General features: G+C 35.6%; 5 protein-coding genes and 2 long non-coding RNA genes across 29 annotated transcripts in view; 2 read left to right on the top strand and 5 right to left on the bottom strand.

Moving 5' to 3' along the window:
* Nucleotides 1-26,002, top strand: part of cadm2a (cell adhesion molecule 2a) — a 755,249-nt gene that overhangs the window by 375,896 nt on the left and 353,351 nt on the right.
* zmp:0000000937 lies at nucleotides 1,671-4,574 on the bottom strand. The gene is made up of 5 exons (XM_087270657.1): nucleotides 4,390-4,574; nucleotides 3,580-3,996; nucleotides 3,341-3,459; nucleotides 3,108-3,214; nucleotides 1,671-2,987 (listed from the first exon to the last, which is right to left on the bottom strand). Exons 1-5 carry the CDS (start codon nucleotides 4,490-4,492, stop codon nucleotides 2,819-2,821), a joined length of 915 nt encoding a protein of 304 aa, XP_087126783.1. The 5' UTR covers nucleotides 4,493-4,574; the 3' UTR covers nucleotides 1,671-2,818.
* LOC137496619 (C-type lectin domain family 4 member E-like) lies at nucleotides 4,780-8,125 on the bottom strand. The gene is made up of 4 exons (XM_087271540.1): nucleotides 8,093-8,125; nucleotides 6,158-6,337; nucleotides 5,957-6,063; nucleotides 4,780-5,848 (listed from the first exon to the last, which is right to left on the bottom strand). The coding sequence occupies exons 1-4, from the start codon at nucleotides 8,123-8,125 to the stop codon at nucleotides 5,680-5,682; spliced, it is 489 nt and encodes a 162-aa protein (XP_087127666.1). The 3' UTR covers nucleotides 4,780-5,679.
* On the bottom strand, nucleotides 11,004-13,721 carry zmp:0000000924. 2 transcript variants are annotated; one of them, XM_087270662.1, is made up of 6 exons: nucleotides 13,333-13,721; nucleotides 12,574-12,856; nucleotides 12,250-12,498; nucleotides 11,960-12,087; nucleotides 11,752-11,858; nucleotides 11,004-11,643 (listed from the first exon to the last, which is right to left on the bottom strand). In XM_087270662.1, exons 2-6 carry the CDS (start codon nucleotides 12,668-12,670, stop codon nucleotides 11,490-11,492), a joined length of 735 nt encoding a protein of 244 aa, XP_087126788.1. In that variant the 5' UTR covers nucleotides 12,671-12,856; nucleotides 13,333-13,721; the 3' UTR covers nucleotides 11,004-11,489. The 2 variants fall into 2 exon arrangements, with proteins under 2 accessions (XP_087126788.1, XP_087126787.1); XM_087270661.1 differs by lacking the exon at nucleotides 12,574-12,856 and having other exon boundaries at nucleotides 13,333-13,603.
* Nucleotides 16,467-20,747, bottom strand: LOC147842075 (uncharacterized). Of its 2 annotated transcripts, none has more exons than XM_087270655.1 (2): nucleotides 19,725-20,747; nucleotides 16,467-16,540 (listed from the first exon to the last, which is right to left on the bottom strand). In XM_087270655.1, the coding sequence occupies exon 1, from the start codon at nucleotides 20,638-20,640 to the stop codon at nucleotides 19,732-19,734; it is 909 nt and encodes a 302-aa protein (XP_087126781.1). In that variant the 5' UTR covers nucleotides 20,641-20,747; the 3' UTR covers nucleotides 16,467-16,540; nucleotides 19,725-19,731. The 2 variants fall into 2 exon arrangements, with proteins under 2 accessions (XP_087126781.1, XP_087126782.1); XM_087270656.1 differs by lacking the exon at nucleotides 16,467-16,540 and having other exon boundaries at nucleotides 19,477-19,819; nucleotides 19,922-20,747.
* LOC147842074 (uncharacterized) lies at nucleotides 20,865-25,619 on the bottom strand. The gene is made up of 3 exons (XR_015501158.1): nucleotides 25,084-25,619; nucleotides 21,641-22,028; nucleotides 20,865-21,327 (listed from the first exon to the last, which is right to left on the bottom strand). It is a non-coding gene; the product is annotated as an uncharacterized LOC147842074 (long non-coding RNA).
* LOC147842070 (uncharacterized) overlaps nucleotides 24,077-26,002 on the top strand; it is a 47,193-nt gene continuing 45,267 nt past the window's right edge. Inside the window, exons 1-2 of the long non-coding RNA XR_015501155.1 lie at nucleotides 24,077-24,605; nucleotides 24,906-25,778. This is a non-coding gene — a long non-coding RNA (uncharacterized LOC147842070). The remainder of the gene's footprint in view (nucleotides 24,606-24,905; nucleotides 25,779-26,002) is intronic.

The raw sequence follows: 26,002 nt of genomic DNA, 5'->3' as shown, positions 1-26,002 counted from the left end.
CTGATGTAATTTTTTAGATGCTATTAAAGAGCCCCTATTACACTTTCATTGTCTTATAATATGCATTTACTTTACCTAATTATCCCAGCGACTCCCATATGAATCGTTCAGCAATTTATTTGTTCCCAAATCCCTCCTTAGCGCGAAGCTGATTTGCGCTGATTGGACTGCTGACAGCCTATTTAGATTGGTTGACAGCATTCAACGTGAGACAGAGTGAAATGCCCAGCAACAATATTGAAGTAGTCAGTGTGCATAGTTTATGTGTGAACATACCTGCCAACACTCCTGTTTTTCCCGGGAGTCTCCTGTATTTTAGACCCATCTCCAGCCACCCACCAAATTTGTTATTTATCCTGGAAAACTCTCCTATTTTCAACCACCAAATAGTATATTGCTCTATTCTTAACCATGACACACATTTAGTATTAATCCACACAGTGGCAAAAGCTGAACTATTTTGAACCTTGACTGTTGCACGTGTGCAAGATCAGCTGGAGATGGCCATAGCAACGACAAACAGCAGTGGAACGCGAGCTCACAAACGCATTAAAATCCGTAAACAAAGTGGCATGCATCGTGTTTTCAATGTGGCATTAGATGTGATATGAGAATTTAAAGAGTTAACCTGATACAGTACAAGCGCTTACAAGTAACAAAACACAATTAAATACATAATTTGCAAGCTAGAGAAAACAAGGAGGCAACCATTTTAATCACACTTACTTACATTTGTGAAATGGAGGAAGAAACTGATCCATGATCCACTGATCCATGTACTGATTAAGTTCCTGTCAAACTCTGACAAAGTCCCATACATAAATAGTATTTTCTGATCCTTCCTTTAACAAAAAGCAAACGAATCCCCTGTTGTAAGCGTGTAAATTCCAGAAGCACTTGTCAGAAAAATGATGGGAACAGCACGAGGTTGGGCTATAATGCTGAGATATTTTTGCAAAAATAAACCTCAACCACTGACTCTTCACAGTTTTATCTTTGGGTAGAGAAAATAACACCAACTTTCCTCACACTTCCAGTAATATCCAGCTGAGCACAGCGTCTTCATGACTTGATTCAACCAGGATATGCTACAATGTTTGAGGGAGGGGCTGCAGGTTTAAATTTTCCAGGGTTTGCACGCACAACAATTGGGCGGGGCTTAAGTTTCGTATCGATGTCATGCCGAAACGGCTAAAGACTCATTATCAAGACGATTCATTTGAAGCATTATGAATATACTCTTTTATAAATGAATCAATAGTTTATACAATAAGTCTCTTACGTCACTAGTGTGTAAAGTTTCAGCTCAAAATACCTCACAAATAATGTTTATAACTTTTTGAACCTGCACCTTTTAGGTTTTCATCCTAATTTTGTTGTTTGGTGACTTTTCCTTTATTTGAGATTGTGTTCTTTTTAAAGAGGGCGGAGCTGCAAATGTCTATGTGTCAGTATAGTGGCAGATTCAAAAACAAGACTAACGTCTTATGCTAATTAATGAGTGATCGTCTCTAATGTGTTTCCCCCTCTGATGACACAAACAAAGGGAGAATATTACTCAAAGTGTTTCTGCAGACCATTTTATAAAGTGCAAATATTAAAAAAAATTAGGGCTGTCATTTGATTAAAAAAAAATAACAACCAATTAATCAAACTTTCTTTGTGATTTTGTACAATTTTCGTAATCACGAAAAGCCATATTTATTGCTGAAATAAAAACACAGGCATGTTAGTACCATTTGAATTTCAAAACAATCAATGCCAATACCAAACAAAAATTATTTCCATGTTGGATTGTAAGTGGACTAAAAAAAACAAAACAATTTGTACTCATTATAAAGTTTTATTGTGAGCTGAAAACATTATTTATAAATCAGAAACAATTTTGCTTAGTCCTCTTTAACATTTAGCCAGTTGCTAAGACAGTCCAGTCTATTGACATTATTAGGGACTGTGGCCCTTTTCTTTTAAATGATGTTAGGTGAGAGTGAGAACAGTCTCTCACAAGCAGAATCAAGGGGTACATTAAAGGCACATACCAAAGACTATAGACTTCTTACAGGGTCCTACACTGTCAGTAATGTTAAGAGCTGCTAGGAAACGCACACACACACACACACACACACACACACACACACACACACACACACACACACACACACACACACACACAGAAACAACGTGCACAGTACAGCGGTCACGGTGAGCGACTCCTTTCAGAATTATCAACACACACAATCGCGTTCATCAAATTTACTTAAACTAAAGGCTGGTTTATACTTCTGCATCAAGTGACCGGCGTAACCCACGGCGCATGCAACGCGCGTAGCTTTGCATTTATACTTCTGCGAGCTGTCTCTGTTGCTCTGCATCAACATTTCCGAAACGCTAGTTGGCACTAGCAACAGTATTATAGAAGTTATTTTCAGTTTAGTAAATAAAATAAGTGCAAGAAAACACCAGCTTATTAATATAAAAAATAAAAAATACAACTGTGTACAAAACGTTTTGCTTGATACATGAAATTAGATTTGCAGTGTATTTTAGAGATCTGCTATTAATGGTGGTCATTATTAGAAAAAAAAATCCAAACCTCGAAATATCAGGACTAACCAAAGATATGTATGAAGAACTACATAGGCTAAGTTTACTTTTTAGGATTGGTGTTCCACAAACGAGGATGATCATTTTAAGGGTCAGTGTCGTCTAATGTTTGAAAACCCCTGCTATAATAATCCTGACGTCTTTGGACAACTAAGGATTTTCATTAGGGTTGGCATTGTAATATTAACCATTGAAAACAAAACATTTTTGTTGCTTAACTGGTAACTGGTAAAATATTTTTCTCACAGATCCATTGATAAGCACCATCACATGTAACATCAAGCCATCCTATTAACTCAGGGTTCTTTTTTAAATGGGTCACAGCACAGTTCTCTGTTTTCCGTCCATTGGGCTCAGTTATTGATCCAGAGGAAGCCCAGAACCTGCATAAACAGATCAACATTAGGTGTTCAGTGCCGCTGTATGATACGATACTGGTCGTTAGAATCATTTAATAATTAATTTATTAGATCATAAACCAGTTTAGTTTTAGGATTTCTCACCTAGACGTCAGATTACTACCATCAACCCATTTCCATATTCCCTCTTTATCACTGTCAGTCAGACCAATCCAGAATTCATTGTTACTGGTGATCTTCATAATAAAATCCTAAACAGATGAAACAATGCAATATTTATTTAATCAACAGAAAATATATAGTACACATTTCATCTGACCATCTCTCACTTAGCTTCTAAACACCATAAACACACACACACACAATCTCTCACTCACTTGTTCCTGTTTGTTGTTTATGATGATCAGATCAGCTCCTCTGTCTTTACAGTCTCTTCTGCTCTCAGTCCAGCTTTTCCTCTCACTGGACAAGTAGTAAAAGCTGGATTGATAGTAAGCTGTTAAGAGAACAAGCACAGTTATTAGTTTTACACACAAGGTAATGTACAATTACATATAATATACATTAAAGCACAGGCAGCACAACTTAGCTGTAACTGCAGATTATAGACATTTACCTTTCTGACCAAAAACCTGAAGTTGCTTTATTAGTTGGTCTTTGTCCTTCAGGAGGTTTGCGTTCTTCTTTAATATCTCATTTCTCACTTTTGTAAACGTAGTAATCTTGTTGAGTAGCTCATCCCTGTCTTCTTCGAGGTTGGTGATGTTGATTAGAACCTTGTCTTTGATTTCTGTGAGATTGATGATGTCGGTTAGTAGCTTTTCTTTGTCTTCTGTGATGTTGGTAATGATGCTTAGTAGCTTGTCCCTGTCTTCTGTAATGTTGGCGATGTTGGTTATAAGCTGGCGTCTCTCTTCAGCAGAGTTTGTGTTGTTTGTATAGATGAAGACACTCAGCACTATGACTGCAGTCAGCAGAAGGAAACACAACAGCACCAAACAGACTGGAGCTGCTCTGGAGCTTCTCTTCTTTCCTGAAAGATGGCAGACATTCATATAAATGTTTATTTATCAGACAAAACCAAAAGCATTGATGTATTTTAGTAATATGTTGCGGTGCACTCATACAAATGTTATGACTTGTGCATAAGCCCCTACAAATTAAAGGTGTACAAGTCAATAAACAGCTGGTTTGTAGTTGATTTAAAGTACTGTCTCACAGTAGTTTTTTGGTTTAAGATCTTTAAAGAGAAGCACGTTAACATCACTGCTGAGAAACTGACTTCATTAAAGTCTTCTCCTTATAAGATCTCATTTTACATGCTTATTTTATGTATTTGACTAATCGAATTCATTGGCGAGCCACCCAATGATGGTTAAGCCAAATACATCTAAACCTAATAGTGCATTCGTGTTTGTGTTTGTACCTGTTTCATTTCTGAGAGAGCATCTGTCCATCTTCGGTGTTGGATCATAGTTCACAAGTATATTGCCATAAATTGGCTGAGCCATTTCTATTCCACTGGTCATCTATAAATAATGGTTTAATGTGGTCTTTGTTTCTACTCTCTAGTTCTGTGCTATTGAGTCTGTAATTTTAGCATTTAAAGCTAATGTGTGGCAAACATGCAAACATATAAGGCCATGTGACATCCTGTATCTGTTCACGTGAATACAGAAAAGTCTCACTAAAGGTTTCCATTGTGGTTGTGTGGTTACTGTAGATGTAGCTTAATAGTTACCATAGCTGATAAAATGAGCACAGTAAAATTATTCATGTGGAAAAGTCATCTTACTTTATTTCTGTATTTATTTTTCATTTATATTTATTGATCATAAAATGCATCTTTATAGTGCTAAACATCTGTTTTTATTGCCTTATTGTTTCTACTTATTTAGGATAAATGAAGCAATGAGAATAGCAGAACAGAAGTGATCTGAGGTCAGTGTGTAAAGTCCCAAATTATGTGAGATGTATTGCACAATGACACCATAAAGTAAAGCTTTTGAAACTTTACAGACTTTTGAAGTAATTGCACCTCAAATTTGGTAGTTTTTTTTTTTTTATATATAAAATAATCTCTATTGTTCTTACAAAATTAAAACAGTTCCTAACTATTGGTTTTGAGCCAACTTCAGACATATTTAAGTATGACAAAGTGTTAATAAACAGTCATATCACTTTTTATGGGGTTTCTCACCAAATAAATACTTTAATTACTGCCAAGAGCTGTAAACTACTTTTATTTTGTAATCCACTCTTGTGTACAAAGCAATAAGCCTGGCAAAATGATGAACACTACAACAGTATTATAGAAGTTATTATTAGTTTATTCAATAAATTAATGCAAGGTAGCGCCAACTGATTTCTATGAACAAAAAAACTAAACTGTGTAAACAATGTTTTGCTTCAGATGTAAGATTAGATTTGCAGTGTATTATACAGATCTGTGATTAATGGTGGTCAATATTAGAAAATGGCGATCCTCTGATAATTAGGACTGACCAAAGATATGCATAAAGTGCTACATAGCTTGTGTACAGGATTGTTGTTCCTCACATGAAGTTGATCATTGTTAGGGTTCAATGTCATCTAAAGTTTGAAAACCCCTGCTTTAGTGATCCTGAAGACTTTAGATAACATTTTTAGATGCACTTTATTAGGGTTGGTGTTGTGATTTTAAACTTAACATTAAAAACAAAACATTTTTTGTTGCTTAAATGGTAACTGGTAAAATGGACTTCTCACAGATCCATTGATGAGCACCATCACATGTAACATCAAGCCATCCCTTTAACTCAGGGTGCTTTTTTAAATGGGTCACAGCACAGTTCTCTGTTTTCCCTCCATTGGGCTCATTTATTGATCCAGAGGAAGCCCAAAACCTGCATGAACAAATCAACATTAGATGTTCAGTGCTGCTTTGTGATATGCTACTGGTCGTGAAGAATCATTTATTAGATCATGATCAGTTCCGTTCAGTGATTTCTCACCCAGAGGTCAGTATACTGCCATAAACCCATTTCCAATTTCCTTCTTCATCACTGTCAGTCAGACCAATCCAGAATTCATTGTCACCAGTGATCTTCATTATAAAATCCTGAGCAGATGAAACAATGCAACATTTATTTAATCAATAGACAACATTCACATTTTATCTTATCTTCCACAAACACACACAAACGCTCACTCACTTGTTCCTGTTTGTTGTTTATGATGATCAGATCTGCTCCTCTGTCTTTACAGCATCTTCTGCTGTCAGTCCAGCTCTTTGTTTCATTGGACAAGTAGTAAAAACTGGATTGATAGTAAAACCATACAGCTATTAAAAAAGTTCTGCCATTAGTATATTTGTCCCATTTACAATCCCACAGCTGTTACTTACAGTAGATAAAGTACAGTTATATAGAGTATACACTGAAGCATTGCAAGTCTACAAGCTGCACAAATTTGCTGTAACTGCAGATTAAAGTCATTCACCTTCTTGACCAAAAATCTGAAGTTGCTTTATTAGTTGGTCTCTTTCCATTAGAAGGTTTGTTAGCTCGTCTTTGGCTCCTGTGAGGTTGGTTATGTTGGTTATTAGCTGGCGCCTATCTTTAGCACAGTTTGTGTTGTTTGTATAGATGAAGACACTCAGCACTATGACTGCAGTCAGCAGAAGGAAACACAACAACACCAAACACATTGGAGCTGCTCTGGAGCATCTAGTCTTCATTGAATCACTTCCTGGAGATGACAGACATGAATATAAATGTTTATTTATTGAACAAAAATGAAAGTGTGTTTGTATTTTTACCTTTTTGATTTCTATGAGAGGACCTGTCCATCTTCAGTCTTGAATTTGTGTTTATGCTGGCATAAATAGGCTGAGACATTTTTATTCTGCTGGTCTTATAAATAATGAATTAATGCGGCCTTTGTTTCTACTGTCTAGTCCTTGAGTCTCTAATTTCAGCATTTGAAGCTAATGGGGCAAACATGACAACATATAAGACCATGTGACATCCTGTATCTGTTCACATGCATACAGAAAAGTCTCACTAAAGGTCCCCATTGTGGTTGTGTGGTTAGATGTAGCTAAGTGGTTAGAATGGAAGTTAACATGAGCCCGGTAAATATATTCATGCGAAAAGTCACCTTGCTTTATTTAGTTAACATCAGAAAATACACCATTATAGTGCTCAACATTAGTTTTTTTTATTTTATTATTATTCATTTTAAAGAAAAATCATGGGAAAAGCAGAGCAGAAGTGATTGAAGTCAGTTTGGTAAAAAAAAATAAAAAAAAAATTATCAAAATATATCACAAATAAATAGTAAATTCTAAAAATAAATAAACTCATTAGATTTGTCTCATTTCAGAGGCTGCATTCTCTGAAGGATGTAAACTTCAAAGGTGAGTCCTTCGAAATCCACACAGGCCGAACTGAGCGTTTTGAAATGAGACAATGTAGAGGAAAGATCTCGCCACCAGGCAATCATAACAGCTGCCATTAATAAGCTGTAATAAAATTTTAAATGATTTTTTTCTCAAAAGTGATTTTAAAACTTATATTAAGCGATCTGAAGTCAAAATAAGGTTTATAAAACGGGAATTTTTTTTTTTTTTTTGCTAACTTTTATTTGTCACTTTTTAGTAAGACATTTCATACTCTTTTTGTATTTAAACATGTGATTAGATCTCTAAGTAAAATAAAATATAATGCATACATATAAAACTGTAATCGGGAGTTTTTCTTTTAAAAATGCCCTGCTGTTATTAATGCGCATTAAATCTTGGGTTGTTTGAGGCCACGAATGATTCAAAGGTTGTGTTCTTTATTAACTAGTAAAAAAGGGATGCATTTTGAGGCTACATTTAAAGGAAAGTTTTTTATTTTTTTTAAATAAGACAATGATGGAGCACCCATTGAATATATCTTTCGGAGGAAGCAGCCTCTGAAATAAGACAGTAACTATTGTAGTCACTCTCTGATTTTTACACTAAACACCACATATACAATATGCAGATATTTGACCACACAAGCAAACCATTTACATTGTTATCAAAAAGATTAAAGTGATTACCTGTATTTTGAAAGTGGTTGTTGTGTGTTTGACTCTGTCCTGAAGTCACAATCTCCCACAAAGTCTGTACTCTCATAGATAACCACTGCCATCTCCACTCGCTCTCTGTTAATTCTCTCAGACTCGGTCTTGATCACATTGTTATAAATATCCTCAGAAATTTCTGCTCTCAGATCATTGTTCCTGTATAGAAGTGTGGTAAAGTAGCTGGTACTTCTTTTAACACTGTTTGCTAAACCTGTGGTCAGTGTGTGAAATGCTGTGACATCAGACACTTACACTTACACTTAGACATCAGACACTTACACTTTCTAGAACAATCTAGAAAATAATTCAATGAACTTCTATGAGAGCACTTTCTAAGCTTAATACTTTTAATTTGTAGCCATTTGAATATTTACATTTTAACCCTATACCGCATGTTTTTGCCAAATGGCAACACGATACTTATGTTCATTTCTCTGCCACTGTTTCTTTATAACCAACATTAAATTGTTGTTGTTGGAAAGAGAAGATGTTAGTGTGCCAATGATGTGCTTTGGTTAAGTCACATAACATGCAGTGTTTTCCTGTAGCGCAAAATCTGACAGACTGGCATTTTTTGTGAGTAACTGCTAAATGCAAATGTAAATGTCAATAAAAACATAAGATTAAATTATGTCAGATCTACAAAAAAATCTGAGACATATTCACAACTCAAAAAAGTTTTTATCAAATTCGTTTTTTGCATGTGTTTGCCAAATGGCAACACTGTGCAGTAGTGGAACTTCTAATATAAGCAACAGTAGCTACAGTAGCAAGGTCAGCTGTAAACTTTTAAGTCATAACAATAACAACAGGAATGCTGGTAATATAATGGTGATTAGTTGTATGATAATGACATTTGCATTATGGATAAAATCTAGTTTTTATGGCAACACTACTTTTGAATAGATATCAATACAGGGAACAGTGTATTAGCGAGCACCACCATGTTCTATGGTAAGTGAAAGAAGAAATGCACAGAACTGGCTCTTTCTGCAGATGAAAGTGAGGATGAGATGAGTTTTAGTGACCATGACAATGATCCAGATTGTACATTTGATAAGAGCAGTGATGGAGACAGTTCAAGTTAGCTCTGAGGCAGATAGGCGTAGTACAGTGTATAGTATAATATATAAACATTGCTAGTAGCTACATTATTCTGATGCATCTGGATATATTAGACTTGTTATTTATTTGTTATAATATTTACTGGAGTAATTATTTATAATACAATATTTTGTTTGTTTTTAATAATATTCAGCAAAAAATAATGGAATAAATGAAAGCTGGCGAGGCAGTGGTGCAGTAGGTAGTGCTGTCGCATCATAGCAAGAAGGTTTCTGGGTCCCTGGTTCGAACCTCGGCTCAGTTGGCGTTACTGTGTGGAGTTTGCATGTTCTCCCTGCCTTCGCGTGGGTTTCCTCCTGGTGCTCTGGTTTCCCCCACAGTCCAAAGACAGTGGTGAATTGGGTAGGCTAAATTGTCCGTAGTGTATGAGTGTGTGTGTGAATGTGTGTGTGGATGTTTCCCAGAGATGGTTGCGGCTGGAAGGGCATCCGCTGTGTAAAAAACTTGCTGCATAAGTTGGCGGTTCAATCCGCTGTGGCAACCCCAGATTAATAAAGGGACTAAGCCGAAAAGAAAATGAATAAATTAAATGAAAGCTATTGGAATATAAGTTGTTGGAAAGTATCTATGAGGTGTCATTTATAAGTTCTGTGTTAAAGCTAATAATACTACAACACCAATTAAATCATTTCAAACAACAAAATTATTAATTATAAGCAAAATTAGTTGTTGCCATATGGCAACATTTCATAAAGTACCTTAAAAAATTAAAATTTCTGTTTTTTACAGCACTTCATGTTAAACCATTTTAGGAAAATAAAAACAGTCAAATATATATTTTATATAGATCTATCATAATACGTGCAGCGGAGGGTTTTAAGCAGTATAGTCTATTCCATGCAATTTGTGTTGCTTTCTGTATGACATGATTCTAACTGTTGGAACCAGTATTTTGATTATAATTACTTAATATTTCAGTAATGTCCTACCCAGTTGTCACATGATTTAGTGTAATACTCATAACAAAATGCTTTTTAACAGACAGTATATCTTTCATTTGACCATCTTAAATTTGACTGCTGATTATTTACTTATAAGGCCTAATTGTAGATATGCTACTTCATCATCCTTTTGGAATTTAATAAGTTTGAATCATTTGTTAACTCTGATCATGTATAAACAATAATACTAATGATTGTGTTATTATACCTGTTAAAGGATCAATTTTGCAGCTCAGGCCAACATCATGACAATACACTGTGAAAAAACTTCAGGAATGAAACGCAACATGAACATTTGAAACCGCCATGAACCTATGTAGCTTTCTCAGAGGAATCTTCCTCTTGGTATTTTAGATTGTCATGTTTTAGCCAAAGAAACAAAGACTACATTTAGTCCAGTTTCTCTTTTTTTTAATTTTAGGATTTTTATCAAAATAATTTCTGTTGTTCTTACAAAGATAAAGCAGTTCCTAACTATTGGATTTGAGCCATTAACCAAAAAATACCTTCATGTGTAACAAATATACAACAAGTATAACAAAGTGGTAATATTGATTTTATTCTTCAATGCAGAAGTGCGCTCGTTTTTGCAATTGTTTTAGAACTTCCGATTCAGTTATCTATGGGAGAAATGACTAGGAATAATAAAACTGCTGAAAACGTTCCAACTACTGGCTCTATAAACAAGTGTTTACATGTTTATACAGACAAAATAGAATAATATACTAAGAAAATATCAATTTGCAACATCAAGCAGCAAAACAAGCTGTTTTTAACGTGTAAAAATGATTGGAAGTGAATGAGAATAAGGTGAATACAGTTATATCACTTTTTATGTGGTTTCTCTCCAAATAAAGAATTACTTAATGCCAAGAGCTGTAAACTATTTTTTTTAATTTTGTAATGAATTCCAGTGTACAAAACAATAATCCTTTCAAAATTATGAACACTACAACAGTGTTATAGAAGTTATATTTAGGTCAATAAATTGTGCAAGATAATACCAGCTGATTTATATGAAAAAAAATGTACACAAAGTTTTGCTTGATACTTGAACTTAGACTTGCAGCGTATTTAAGTGATCTGCTATTAATGGTGGTCATTATTAGAAAAAAAAATCAAGCCTTAGAATATCAGGACTAACCAAAGATATATATACGTGCCACATAGGCTACAGTAAGTTTACTTTTTAGGATTGTTGTTCCTCACACAAGGTTACCCATTTTAAGGGTCAATGTTGTCTAATGATTAAAAACCCCTGCTTTAGTGATCCTAAAGACTTTTACAAGATTTTCATTAGGGTTGGCGTTAATTTTAACTATTAAAACAAAACAAAAAAATATCTTGCTTAACTGGTAACTGGTTAAATATTCTTCTCACAGATCCATTGATAAGCACCATTACATGTAACATCAAGCCATCCTATTAACTCAGGGTGCTTTTTTAAATGGGTCACAGCACAGTTCTCTGTTTTCCCTCCATTGGGCTCAGTTATTGATCCAGAGGAAGCCCAGAACCTGCATGAACAGATCAACTTTAGATGTACAGTGCTGCTGTTTTATATGCTACTGGTCGTGAAGAATCATCTATTAGATCATGATAATTTCAGTTAATTGATGTCTTACCCAGAGGTCAGTATACTGCCATAAACCCATTTCCAAGTGCCCTCTTTTTCAATGTCAGTCAGACCAATCCAGAATTCATTGTTACAAGTGATATTCATAATAAAGTCCTGAGCAAATGAAACAATGCGACATTTATTTAATCAATAGACAGTATATACACATTTTATCTTCTTCTAAGCACCACAAACACACACAATCGCTCACTCACTTGTTCCTGTTTGTTGTTTATGATGATCAGGTCTGCTCCTTTGTCTCTACAGTATCTTTTGCTCTCAGTCCAGCTTTTTGTCTCATTGGAAAAGTAGTAAAAACTGGATTGATAATAAAACCATACAGCTGTTAACAAAACAAGTTCAGCTGTTAATTTATTAGCTCCATTTACAATCCCACAGCTGTTACTTACAGTAGGTAAAAAACAGTTATATAGAGTATACACTGAAGCATTGCAAGTCTACAAGCAGCTCAAATTTACTCTAACTGCAGATTAAAGTCATTTACCTTCTTGACCAAAAATCTGAAGTTGCTTTATTAGTTGGTTTTTGTCATTTAGAAGGTTTGTTAGCTCATCTTTGGCTCCTGTGAGGTTGGTGATGTTAGTTATTAGCTGGCGTCTCTCTTCAGTGTAGTTTGTGTTGTTTGTATAGATGAAGACACTCAGCACTATGACTGCAGTCAGCAGAAGGAAACACAACAGCACCAAATACACCGGAGCTGCTCTGGAGAATCTCGTCTTCACTGAATCACTTCCTGGAGATGACAGACATGAATATACTGTAAATGTTTCTTCATCTGACAAAAATGAAAGTGTGTTTGTATTTGTACCTGTTTGATTTCTATGAGAGGACCTGTCCATCTTCAGTCTTGAATCAGTGTTTATGTTGCCATAAATAGGCTGAGACATTTTTATTTTGCTAGTCATCTATAAATGGTAAATTAATGCAGTCTTTGTTTCTACTGTCTGGTCATGTGCTGTTGAGTCGCTAATATTAGCAATTGAAGCTAATGTGGCAAACATGCCAATGCATAAAACCATGTGACATCCTGTATCTGTTCACATGCATACAGAAAAGTCTCACTAAAGGTCTCCATTGTGGTTGTGTGGTTACTGTAGATGTAGAGAAAATGGTCGATAAAATAAGCACAGTAAATTTATTTCTGAGGAAAAGTCATCTTTATCTTAATTTATTATATTTTTTTTTTATTTATGTTTATTCATCACACAATGCACCTTTAGTCTAACAAGTGATCTGAGGTCAGTGTGTAAACTCCCAAATTATGTAAAATTAAGTGGTTAAAATGGAAGTTACAATAAGCCCAGTAAATGTATTAATGCAAAAAGTCTTGTTTTATCTAGTTAACTTCAGAAATGCACCATTACAGTGCTCAACATCAGTTTCCTATTAAGATGATGAATGAGCAACCTTAGAATACATCTATCGAAGGATGCAGCCTCTGGAATGAGACAGTTACTATTGTAGTCACTCTCTAAATCTTACACTAAACACCACATATACATAATGCTGATATGGGACCACACAAGCAAACCGTTTACATTGTTATCAAAAAGATTAAAGTGATTACCTGTATTTTGAATTGGTTGTTGTCTGTTTGACTCTGTCCTGAAGTCATAATCTCTCACACAGTCTGTACTCTCATAGATATCCACCGTCATCTCCACTCGCTCTCTGTTCATTCTCTCAGAATCAGTCTTGATCACATTGTTATAAATGTCCTCAGACATTTCTGCTCTTAGAGCTGGAAACTGTTTTGATCATTGTTCCTGTCTAGAAGTGTGTTAAAGTAGCTGGCACTTCTTCTTTTAACACCGTTTGCTAAACCTGTGGTCAGGGTGTGAAATCTTATGGCACTTACAGTACTTTACGACTTGAACAATTCAGAAAGTAATTCAATGAGCTTCTATAAAAACACTTTCTAAGCTTAAGGGCCCTATCATACACCCAGCGCAATGTGGCGCAAGGCGCGGCACAATACTCTTTTGCTACTTTTAGCTCGGCGCAAGGGTAATTTTGAGGTGTTGCGCCACGCTGTTTAAATAGCAAATGCATCTGTGCACCCGTAGGCGTTCTGGTCTAAAAAAGCAGGTGTGTTTTGGCGCGTTGCTATTTTGAGAAACTGTAAATAGTCTGATCTTTAGACCAGAACAAAGTCGATCTATTGTCTGGCGCAAAGTGCGCCTGGCTTACACACTACAAACAAGATGCAGAGCAATCTTATTATATATATATATAATTATATATATATATCTCGGGAGGCTTTTCAGTTCATTCAATTTGCTTTTGTATAATGTTATTGTTATTAGCAGTATTATTTATTATATCCATATTCATATTTGTTTTATTAAAAACAAGCTTAGATTTGTCCACCTGTCAAATCTCCGACCATATGGGGCATGGCAGGTGTATTTGGAGATAACTCAGTATTTTGACCACACTTGGTTATTATTGTTCATTTATTCGTTTGCTAGAAATTAGAAGTGAATTTAGAAATAGTTTTGAAACAAATATTTGCGCTTAACAAACTAAATTAATTATTTATGGGCTAATTGATGTCTGTGCGTAAAGGTTTCCCTATCCACGAGAGCAAAAGCCAAAGTGAGCTTACTTTACGTCAAAATGCGCTTATGCATTACGCAGCTGGCTCTTAATGGGAATGGGAGATGAGGCTCTTATTGGTTGATTCTCAAAACACACCTATAACTCATTAGGAAAATAAACTCAACCCTTTTAGACCATGTGCCATGGCGCAAAGCGGGTTTTCCCATCCTTAAATTAGCAAAAATGCGTTCTGACATGCCCTGAAAGCGTTTGCGCCCTGCGTTTTGCGCTCTGCGCATGGACCGTCAAAATGGAGCCCTAATAGTTTTCATTTTTAACATTAACATATTTTAAGCAGTTTAGTTCAAATCATGCACATGTCTATAATTTTGTGTGTAAACTATTACAGCAATATTTGTATATTGAAACCGTGATGTGTTTAGGTGATCACCATTTGGAATAACCAGTACATTTTTATTTCTAAGATGCATGTTAAGAAAAACACACAAGAACAGCAAACACTGTTGGTGCTCCTTAGCTTTCTGAAATCACTTTCTCAACACATGTCATCATGTCTTTCACCATCATTACTTAATACACACTTTGAAAAAAATATTTGTCATGCCAAATTAATTTCTGGGTCTCACCAAAAGATTATAGTTTAGCACACAAATATCTATAGACTGTTTGTTTTAGACTGTTTTATGGTATGGCACATTAAAATATATGCTTTTATACATCATTGAAATATATGCTTTCATACTACATATGCTTTTATTGTTTATTGATTTATTGTGTTGTTTGTGAATACACCTTACTACTATGGCTATTTTTTGTCATTCTTTTATCATGTACAAACATCTCACAATGTAGTTTAATTCATTAAAGGGTCATGAAAGTCTACCTCAGATGGCTGTAGACCACCGCGAGCGGAGAGAGGTGTAAGCATGGATGGCAGAGCAGGGGGAGAAAGAGGGGAGAGAACAACTCTCAGTTGGCTCACAAAATGAGACAAACTGTGAGGAGACTCAAGATTTTATAGTTTACAAAGTTAAAATGCAAATAAATAAATAGTGAGGAATATAATGCCCTGCAACATTTATTATTCATAATTTTATATACACATGACCACACTTTGTTATATCAAATTGACAATCATAGGAATATCATGTTTGTATAAACACCATACACTGAAAAAAATATTTTGCCTGCAGAACTGTTGCAAACAATTTATTTGTGTTGAATTTAAACAAATAAATGTAATGTTATAATGTTCAACTTAATTTGTTTGTTTAAATTCTCTCCAAATAAATTGTTTACAACTACATAACAACAACAACAAAAAAATTAGTAAATCCAAGGAATTATCTTTGAATATATTTATTTCAGTGTACATGAGGAATTCTCTCTTTCTCAATCCCTGGTCCTCAATGCAGCAACAGTGGATAGCAGTGCAGCAGGTCACTTGGCCTATCTATTTCAACCATTAGTTCTGCCGGTAATCTGTATGATTTTAAACATAGGCAAACACAGCAGCATGGATAGGCGATGTGTCTGAATGGTAGCAAACTTAACTGATAAAAGAGAAAGTCCGTCATTATCTAATTCTCGTACAGCTCTCCCGACAAAAATGCTTGCTGCAAATTCAATTCAATTCAATTCAGCTTTATTTGTATAGCGCTTTTACAATGTAGATTGTGTCAAAGCAGCTTCACATAAATGGTCATAGTAACTGGAACAGTGTGGTTCAGTAACTGGAACAGTGTGGTTCAGGTTTTAGTGTTTAAGTTCAGTTCAGTTCAGTTTAGCTCAGTTCAGTGTGATTTAATCATTACTGAGAGTTCAAACACTGAAGAGCAAATTCATCGATGCGTAGCTCTACCAATCCTGAACCATGCGAGGCAGTGGCGACAGCGGAGAGGGAAAAAAAACTTCGCCTGATGGGAGTGAAGAAAAAAAACCTTGAGAGAACCAGACTCAGTTGGGCACGACCATTTTAATTTCTCCGCTGGCCAAAAGTCTTGTGCAGAACTTCATTCGCCGTGGTTTATGCTGGAAGATGGCCTCAATGAAGACTCGTCTGTCCCTGGAGCGTCGCTGGAATCAGACACATGTTCTCCACTCCCCACGACCATCAGCGCAGCAGCAGCTCAGGATATGGCCTGGTCCCGGATATGGAATCCTTGGGATCATCACGTCGCTGATCTTGGATCCAATCAGTGACTCCGCCTAATCTGAGGACCTCGGGATGAGTATCCCCAGGTGAAAATAGAGAATAAAGAGAATAATTAGCGTAGCTGCTGTTCATAGTGTATATAAGCAAGATGCAGAAGCCAGTGTGGAACCCGCTAGGTGATGCATTGAGTGTATGCTTTACTAAACAGATTGGTCTTTAATCTAGTTTTGAACTGGGAGAGTGTGTCTGAGCCTCGGACGTTATCAGGTAGGCTATTCCAGAGTGTAGGAGCCATGAAAGAGAAGGCTCGACCTCCTTTACTTGATTTTGCTATTCTAGGTACTACCAGAAGCCCTGAATTTTGAGATCTTAAAGTGCGAGTTGGTTCGTAGCGAGACAGAAGGTTGGTTAGATAAACAGGAGCTAGATTATTTAGAGCTTTTTAGGTGAGAAGTAATATTTTAAATTCAATAAGAAACTTAACAGGCAGCCAGTGTAAGGAGGATAAAATTGGGGTTATATGATCATATTTTCTAGACCTGGTCAGAACTCTGGCTGCTGCATTTTGTACTAATTGAAGTCTGTTAATAGAGGATGCTGGGCAGCCAGCAAATAGAGCATTACAGTAATCCAGTCTCGAAGTCATAAAAGCATGGACTAGCTTTTCTGCATCTGAGATGGATAGCATATTTCGTAATTTAGCGATATTTCTCAGATGAAAGAAGGCAGTTTTTGTGACATGGGATATATGGTTTTTAAAAGTTAGATTGCTGTCTAATATGACACCCAAATCTTTTATAGTAGAGCTAAAGCTAACTTTGTATCCCTCTAATTGTAAATTGAGTTGCGAGATCAGCTGTGTGCAAGATTTAGGCCCAATAAGTAATAATTCTGTTTTGTCTGAGTTTAAGAGAAGAAAATTGTTGGTCATCCAGTCTTTGATGTCTTTGATACACTCAGTTAGTTTAGAAAGTTCAGACGTCTCGTCAGGTTTAGTTGAAATATATAATTGAGTATCATCTGCATAGCAGTGAAAGCTGATCCCATGTCTTCTAATAATGTCTCCCAGAGGTAGCATGTAAATTGTAAACAGTAAAGGGCCTAAAACTGATCCTTGAGGCACCCCATACTTTACTGGGCAGATTTGTGAAGGCTGTCCATTAGGATTCACAAACTGGTAGCGGTCAGTTAAGTATGACTTTGTAGAGCCTGTCCCTGGACACCTGTAGACTTTAAGCGATTTATGAGAATATTGTGGTCAATGGTATCAAATGCCGCACTAAGATCGAGTAAAACTAATAGCGAGACGCACCCTCGGTCAGCAGCTAAGAGTAAATCGTTGGTTATTTTCACTAAGGCGGTTTCTGTACTGTGGTGAGCCCTGAAACCTGACTGAAACACTTCAAAAATATTGTTCGTCTGCAGAAAAGAGCATAATTGAGTGGAAACAACTTTTTCTAGTATTTTAGACATAAATGGAAGATTTGAAATAGGCCTATAGTTAGCTAAGTTGTTGGTGTCTAGTTGCGGTTTCTTAATAATAGGCTTAATAACAGCTAGCTTGTAAGAGTTTGGAACATGGCCTATAGATAAAGAAGAGTTGATAATGTTAAGAAGAGGTTCTCCTATAGCAGGTAGCAGCTCTTTCAGTAATTTTGTTGGAATTGAGTCCAGCATACACGTAGCTGGTTTAGAGCTATTTATAATTTTTACTAACTCTTCATGTTCTATGATTTTGAAGCAGTGTAGGTTATTATTATGATTTAATGAAATATTTACAGGATTTGGAGTATAAGCCGGTGCAGAAAGTTTGGCATCTCCTATTTTCTGTCTAAAGCCTTCTATTTTATTACTGAAAAAATTCATGAAATCATCACTACTAATTTGCGGTGGAGTAGTTTGTTCCAAGGATGACCGATTATTTGCTAATTTAGAGATGGTGTTAAATAAAAATCTAGGATTGTTATGATTATTTTCTATTAGTTTGCGCAGGTGCTCGGTCCTGGCAGATTTTAGAGCCCTCCTATAGCTGGACATACTGTCTTTGTACGCAATTCTAAAGACCTCTAAATTAGTTTTTTTCCATTTACGTTCCAGGGCGCGGGTTGCTGTTTTGAGCGCACGAGTATGACTATTATACCATGGTATAGTTTTAATCTCTCTAGCCTTTTTTAATTTGATGGGTGCCACAGTATTTAGTGTACTAGTAAAGATGGCATCCATACTGCTGGTTACTACATCAAGATCATTTGAGTTTGCGGGTGCATTACGAAATAGAGAGAGATCAGGTAAGTTATTGATAAATTCATCTTTAGTTGACGGAACAATAGTTCTACTAGGGCGGAGTATTGGAGGGGGTTTGCTGATTTCAGGTAAACATAGCTTATATAGTAAGAGGTAGTGATCTGTAATATCATCACTTTGTGGTATAATGTCTACGTCAATAACCTCGATTCCATAAGACAGAATTAGATCTAATGTATGCTTTAAGCGATGGGTTGGACCCACAACGTTTTGCTTTATCCCAAGTGAGTGTATTAAATCCATAAACGCGAGCCCTAATGTATCATTAGCGTCATCTATGTGGATGTTAAAGTCACCTACAATTAGCATTTTATCAGTTTTGACTAGTAAGTCAGAAATAAAATCAGAAAATTCTTTTAGAAATTTGACATAGGGTCCTGGGGGTCTATATATGGTGATTAAAGCGAGAGATAACATAGGTTTTTGTATAGTATCTGGAAGCTGAACATTAAGCGATAATACTTCAAAGGAGCTAAACATAAGTCCGTTTCTCTGTTTAATATTAAGGGAATCACTAAAGATTGATGCAACTCCACCACCACGACCAGTTTGACGAGCCTCATGTTTATATAAGAATCCTGGAGGAGTTGCTTCATTTAAGCTAATATAGTCATTTTGTTTCAGTCAGGTTTCAGTGAGACAGAGTGCATTAAGATTGTTTTCTGTTATTATTTCATTAATGATAAGTGCTTTAGGTGCAAGTGACCTGATGTTTAGGAGACCAAGTTTTACGAAATTTGTATTTTCACTTTCTACTGGTTTTTCTGGTTTGATTCTTACTAGATTTTTCCTGGAGCACACAGTACGTTTATTTCTTAATCTAATAATACGAGGAACAGACACAGTCTCTATAGGATTCGCCAGATATGCGTTACTGATGTTTAAGTGGGGTGAACAAGAGTCTAAGTGGCTATAGTGTGAATTTTGTGAATTTTTACCTGCTAGTCAGATGGTGCGAAGTAGTCTGGAGATGTTGTCCGACAGGAGTTCAGCTCCGGCTCGACTGGGGTGCAGGCCGTCAGGACGGAAGAGCCTAGGACGCTCCCAGAAAAGATTCCAGTTATTAGCAAAGAGCAATTTCTGTTCTTTACACCATGTTATTAGCCATTCATTCAGAGCTAAAAGTCTACTGAACCTTTCATTTCCTCGGCGGTAGGTAGGAAGCGGCCCAGAAACGATGATCTGCGTGGCGGGCGAGGTGCGTCGAACCGTCTCGATCAGGCTCCTGAAGTCCTTCTTCAGGATCTCCGACTGCCGGAGCCCGGTGTCGTTTGTCCCCACGTGGAGGACAACTGCACCAGGGCTCTCGGCAGCGCCCAGGATGGTTGGAATCTGTGTAGAAATATTTCTCACACGGGCACCAGGAAAGCAGAAAGTACGTACTTTATTACCTTTTGAGGAGGCGGCACGGACGTGACGAACGATCGAGTCACCGATGATGGCCACATCGGGACCCGACTCGCGGAGAGGGGAGAAGCGGTTCTCCGTGGAGATCTCGAACAAAGGCGGAGACGTTCTGCCCCGGGATCTGGGAAGCACCTTGCGCGGCTGCACCCAGGCGCCGTGGTAGCCGGGTGTCGGCGTGAACGACACCTGGCTGAGCCGCGCCCCGGGTGCGCTGGGCCTGGACAGAGAAGGACGCGGGGTTGAGGTAGAGGGAATGATGTGGTTGTAATTTCCACGTACCTTAGGTGATGAGACGGCCTTAGCATTAGGTACGACGAGAAGTCGTTCCCGTAGCCGCGACCGTCTTACCACCAGCGCGCGGATCTGGGACTCCACTTCTTCCAGCTCCAGCTCCAACGCCTCCATCGATGCTTCTCCTGCACACAAGGACAGAGACGGAAGCGACATTTTACGGGGTAAAGAGCAAAGCCAGTAAGTCAAAAGTGTATGGTTAAAGAGGTCGGTAGCTTTAGCTGACCAGCGGCGCTAGCAGGCTAAAGCTACAAACAACAGGCGGATGCTCGAGGGACAGACCGTTTTTAAAGCAGTTTTGTTTGTATAAATGTATTAAGGGTTTGGTCACCCTAAGTAGGAGAGACAAATACTTAGCGAATGAGGAAGAATTTAATGATTAAGATTTAAATTAACCGTTCAAGATTTTTTTAAATCAAACTTTGATGCATCACTTGCTTTTGTTAATACCTCGGACAGTTCTAACTATTAAAGTTAAATATCAATGACAAGAGAAAATTAATTTAAATTTAATTATTATTATGGCAAGAATAAAAGGAAAAACGCTTTATTTTTTTTTTATTTTGCCCACTCAACAATTCACACATTACTGTCTGGCCAGTTTCTGTCCTCTGCTTGAACTAAAAAACTAAAAAAAGAATAATGTTCCAACAATCTTGCCCATTATCACCAATAAAGCCTAGAAATTGGGCATCAGTATAGTGTAAACTGATAGGTTTAAATATTCCTTTCCAATTATCAAAGATATAATGTGCTACTTAATTTTAGTTTATAGCTGTTACATTGTTTTAGCTTCAAAATTATACATCAGTGTAAAACCTATAAATGGTGGAAAAACATATTCTGGTCACACTTTACAATAAGGTTCATTAGTTAATGTTAATTAATGCATTTACTAACATGAACAAACAATGAACAATACATCTACTACTGTATTTGTTCATGTTAGTTAATGTTAGTTAATAAAAATAGAGTTGTTCATTGTTAGTTCATGTTAAGTCATGGTGCATTAACTAATGTTAACAAGCATTGACTTGGATGTTAATAATGCATTAGTAAATGTTCAATTATGATTAATAAATCCTGTTCATGTTTTGTTCATGATTAGTTCTATTAGTAAATGCATTAACTAATGAACCTTATTGTAAAGTGTTACCCATATTCTGTAATATTAAAACCAAATGTGTCTCCACTTTTGCCATGGCATCTTTTTTGTTTTAACAAACTTATCCCTCAGGTTTTCCCAAACTTTTTAGGAAAATACTTTCCTCCTTTCCATGGCTGTTGCAATTTCTAGCCAAGAATTATTGATCCTCTGGTTATCTCTATGATGATCACGCATGTTCGGATTGTTAAGATGTCTGTACAGTCATACTGTTTCAGACAAAATCTCTTCAAAGTGTTTCATATTCAACTTAAATCAACTGCTGCACCACGCGAAACGTTCACCCGAAACCATGTCACGCACACCCAAAGCAAACCTCCACAAACACAGCGATGACGTCACATTCGCTACATGCATTGAGTGGCTAATGCATGTTGGTCTCATTTGTAGTTTTAACACCGTAAATTAAATTAGGACTAGTGAAATAAAGAACTAAAACACCACGAAAACCAAGCAGCAGCAACAAAAAATTTTTAAATGAGGTTTAGATGTAACGTCACATGAACTTCGGAAAAATAAGACCTGTGCAAAAATATTTAGGACCTAGAATAGCGAATTTAAGACTTTTTTAAGGCCTAAAAATTAAGTTTTAAAATTTTAGACTTTTTAAGACACAGCAGAAAACCTGTGTAAGCCAGATGTCACAGCAGAGGGCAGGTTTCATCCACTTATTTTATGTGCTTTTTGGATATGCACACAAAAACGATTGATGTAAATGTCATGATGCGCATATATTTAAAAAATGTGTGTGAATGGACAAATCAGCAGGCTGAGCATATTGTAAAATATCTGAAGTGTTGTTTTGGTCATTCTAAAAACGCCCTAACCATATCAGTATTAATGTTAAGATATAATTAATTACCTCCAGAATTGTCAAAAGCATCTGCAGGTGTTAGAATTGGCTTCTGAGGTGCAAGTCATTTATTAAATGAAGATAATACATTCACAGAGCTTCTCCTACTGGAGCAAATTCTGCTTTTACTTTTTGTTTTTACTTGTTGCCAGTTAATCAGGAAGTGGCGATTTTGTTCTCTTTGACTTGTTGGATGGAAACGCTGCTTTATTTGCACGTCTTTTATGCGATATTCCATTTACTAATTAAATTCCATACATTTAATAAGCATTTTTAGGTGATAACAAAGCTATTCACACTGCATCAGCACAGCTGTCCCTTTCATCCCTACCTGTAGGTGAACAGCTCCTCCGGGTCATCTTCTGCTATTTCTTTGTCATTTCTGTGTTCTTCAGGTTCATTATTGCTGCCTTGAATCTCCATATGTCAAACACTAACTTTGTGACTGTATGAAAATGGTTAGCAGACGTAAATCTGCAGTAGCCTGAACTTGTTTTTTGGTTCAAATAATGTACCAGGCATTTCATTGGACTGTTTAGATGAGATTTTTTTATTGGCTACCGAAGTCAGTGGTTGAAATATTAATTTAATTACAGTACTCTGTAACGAATTTTGATTTAAAAAGTAACAAAGTAAATTACGCAGCTTAATTTGTACTCAAGTACAAGTAAAATTACTGACGTAAAATTATACTCATGACAGTACAAATACCCCAAAAATGTACTTAATTACAGTAACGCGAGTAGTTGTAATTCATTACCTCCACCACTGCCTTTCAGTTAGTTGCAAAGTTACAACCAATGAAATAACAGAGAAGCACTGCCAAAACAGTTGATAGTTCAGATATAAACACTGATGCTTATGGTAAGGATTACAATCACTGTATATGCAACTTGACACTTAAAATGAAAGTTGCAGCAATTACACTAATTATCCAATTGGTTATAATAGTTATCATAAATGTGTTAAAAATGATACATCTAATAATAAAACAAAGTTTTTTTTATTTTAAAGGTTAAGGGTGTGAATAAATAATATGTACATCATATTTATTCTTTTAAGTACATGCAATCTTAGAATTTATATAAATACAACCCAGTGTTTTGTGAGGTGTCCTCATTTGTTTATAAATGAAAGACATCACAGCATGTTGTTACATTTATTTGGTTATGTAGAATGATTATGAAAATGTTTTGAATGAACCTTTGTTCATGATTGTGTGTAGGGCTGTAGTGTTCACAAGATGTTTGTCTGCTTGCCCAAGAGAGCATGTTGGAGCTGGAATTAATGTATGCAGACATCCCAAGTCTTAGGAAAGGTCTGGAAGTCTCCCGCATATGCAAAGAGACTACCTGATGCCCGTAAATGAGATATAATGTTCAGGAAAAGTTGTGCACCCCCTTCCGGAAAATATTTTGCCCAACTTAGGACCTGTGTTCTAAAATTACCTGTGCTCTAAATGTGATGCTTATTTACCAGGCAAAATCTAAACAAATTTCCCTGTTAGTTTGTATAAGTGTGTCAGTTTTACATTTCCTTTGTTATGCAAATCCTAATTTGCATCATTTTGTCACCCTGACCAGCAAAGGTTTAGGGTCAAATGTACTCAAAAGTACAATAAATGTTTCAAAACACAGTAAATAATTGTATTAACATTTGCAGTCGTTCGCTAAATTTTCTATTTACTTATGAAGTGTAAATACTGCATTTAGTGACATTTTAAACACAAATTTTTAGCTGGATTAGCTTGTCAGATGTTTATCTTAACCACACTTTTTGATGTACTAAAAATATTTGCTAAAGATTTAGAATAAATAAAATAAAATAAAAATTACTCATTTTAAAATACAAATTGCATAATATATCATTAGAAAAAAAAGGAAATAAATAAAATAAAATAAAATGTTTTATGTTTTGAAATAAAGTTAGAATATTATCTTTATGAAATAATGTTTTAAATTAAAAACTGTAACCTTTTGTCATTTATTAGGAAAATAACAAACTGGCCAGCACATTCAACTTTCCTCAGTCAGAATTTGGCCTTTTAAATATTAAACAATTAATAATAATAATAATATTAATTTAGAGATTGACAATATTTTAGCCTCTCTTGTAAAAATTACATTTGAAATTCATGGATAACCACAACAGCCTAATTAGTATTACAATTTGGCCATTTTTTCAAGAATAAGATTTAAGATTTAGAATTAAAATTCCTTGTAAAATGTTTTCTCTATTTAAAAACAATGCAGTAATGAAAGATGACTTCACTTATGTCGGATTCTGCTTGGTCTTAAAGCATTTTATGTGTTACTTTCACAATTTATAATGTCTTAGCAGTCAAAATAGGGCAAATAAGTTCATGTTTAAGACAAATTCTGCATCTTTGTCACTTGGGGGGAGGGGGGGTCTTTCGAACCAGCGGAACACAAGAGAGTCAATTTTATTTCTTCCTCTGTTTGCTGACATGTGCTGAAAAACAAACACAATTGTCTGTAGGGTGCTGGAGAAAACTATCACAAATCACTGCAATTGTTTTTGTTTATTTTACTGTTAATTTTTACGAAAAGAGCAAAAACACATTTAAAACAAACACTTGCTGCTATTTTACAGAGTACAACTTGTCAAAGATGGTTTACTGCATTGCTTTGAACACATTTTATAGTACAGCTTTATTACACCTCTAAGTCCTTCACACAAATCCACACAAAGGTTTAATTACATGGGTAATCAGCCCAATCAAAAACAAATACAGCATATTCCTCCTCCGAATTTTTATTATTGGGCTCTCCAGGTTCTCAACACCTATACGATAAACATAATTTAAAATATAGTACATTATATAATATATCGTCACCCTAGAATTATAAGGTTCTATCTGCGTTCTGAATGATTTCGAGATAATGATTTTTTTTGCATTCCATATAGCAAACAGTATATGTGTAACATTTGTTTTTTTTTTTTTAATAAAATTCTTAAAATGTAAACAACTTATAAAAACACACCCCATAATGTAAATAAGTTGTCATTTAATAAAAATATGTCAATATCTCAGTTTTGACAAAAATGTCAGATAGAACCTTATAACCCATATAATTAATCATAAGTGACGATATTTCACCCAAACATTTAAGTAAGTTTATAGTTGGCTCAAGCTAATATTTCAAACTCCCCCAAAGAAGCATTAATTGATGAATTAACAATATTACCAATTATGTTACTATAGCATTAAGATTTCATGAAGTGTGTTGTAATCCTTTTATTAACTTACAGTTTGTGAAGCTTACTGTAACTATGCATGCACTCTGGTTTTTTTTTATTCACTAAAAAATATCAAATAAAAAAAAAATTAAATGTAACACTTAAGTCAATATTGCCATAATGCTAGACCTCAACACTTTTTCCCCTCTCAAATACGTACAGTAAACAGTATTATTTTTTTTTTATGAAAATTGTGTACTTATTCAAACAAATAGTTGTTTTGTTGCCCCTGCATTGTC

Source organism: Danio rerio, chromosome 10 (assembly GCF_052040795.2).
Source record: "Danio rerio strain M-AB ecotype USA chromosome 10, GRCz13ab, whole genome shotgun sequence".
Lineage (NCBI taxonomy): Eukaryota > Metazoa > Chordata > Actinopteri > Cypriniformes > Danionidae > Danio > Danio rerio.
This window is presented reverse-complemented; position numbering and strand designations above follow the sequence as displayed.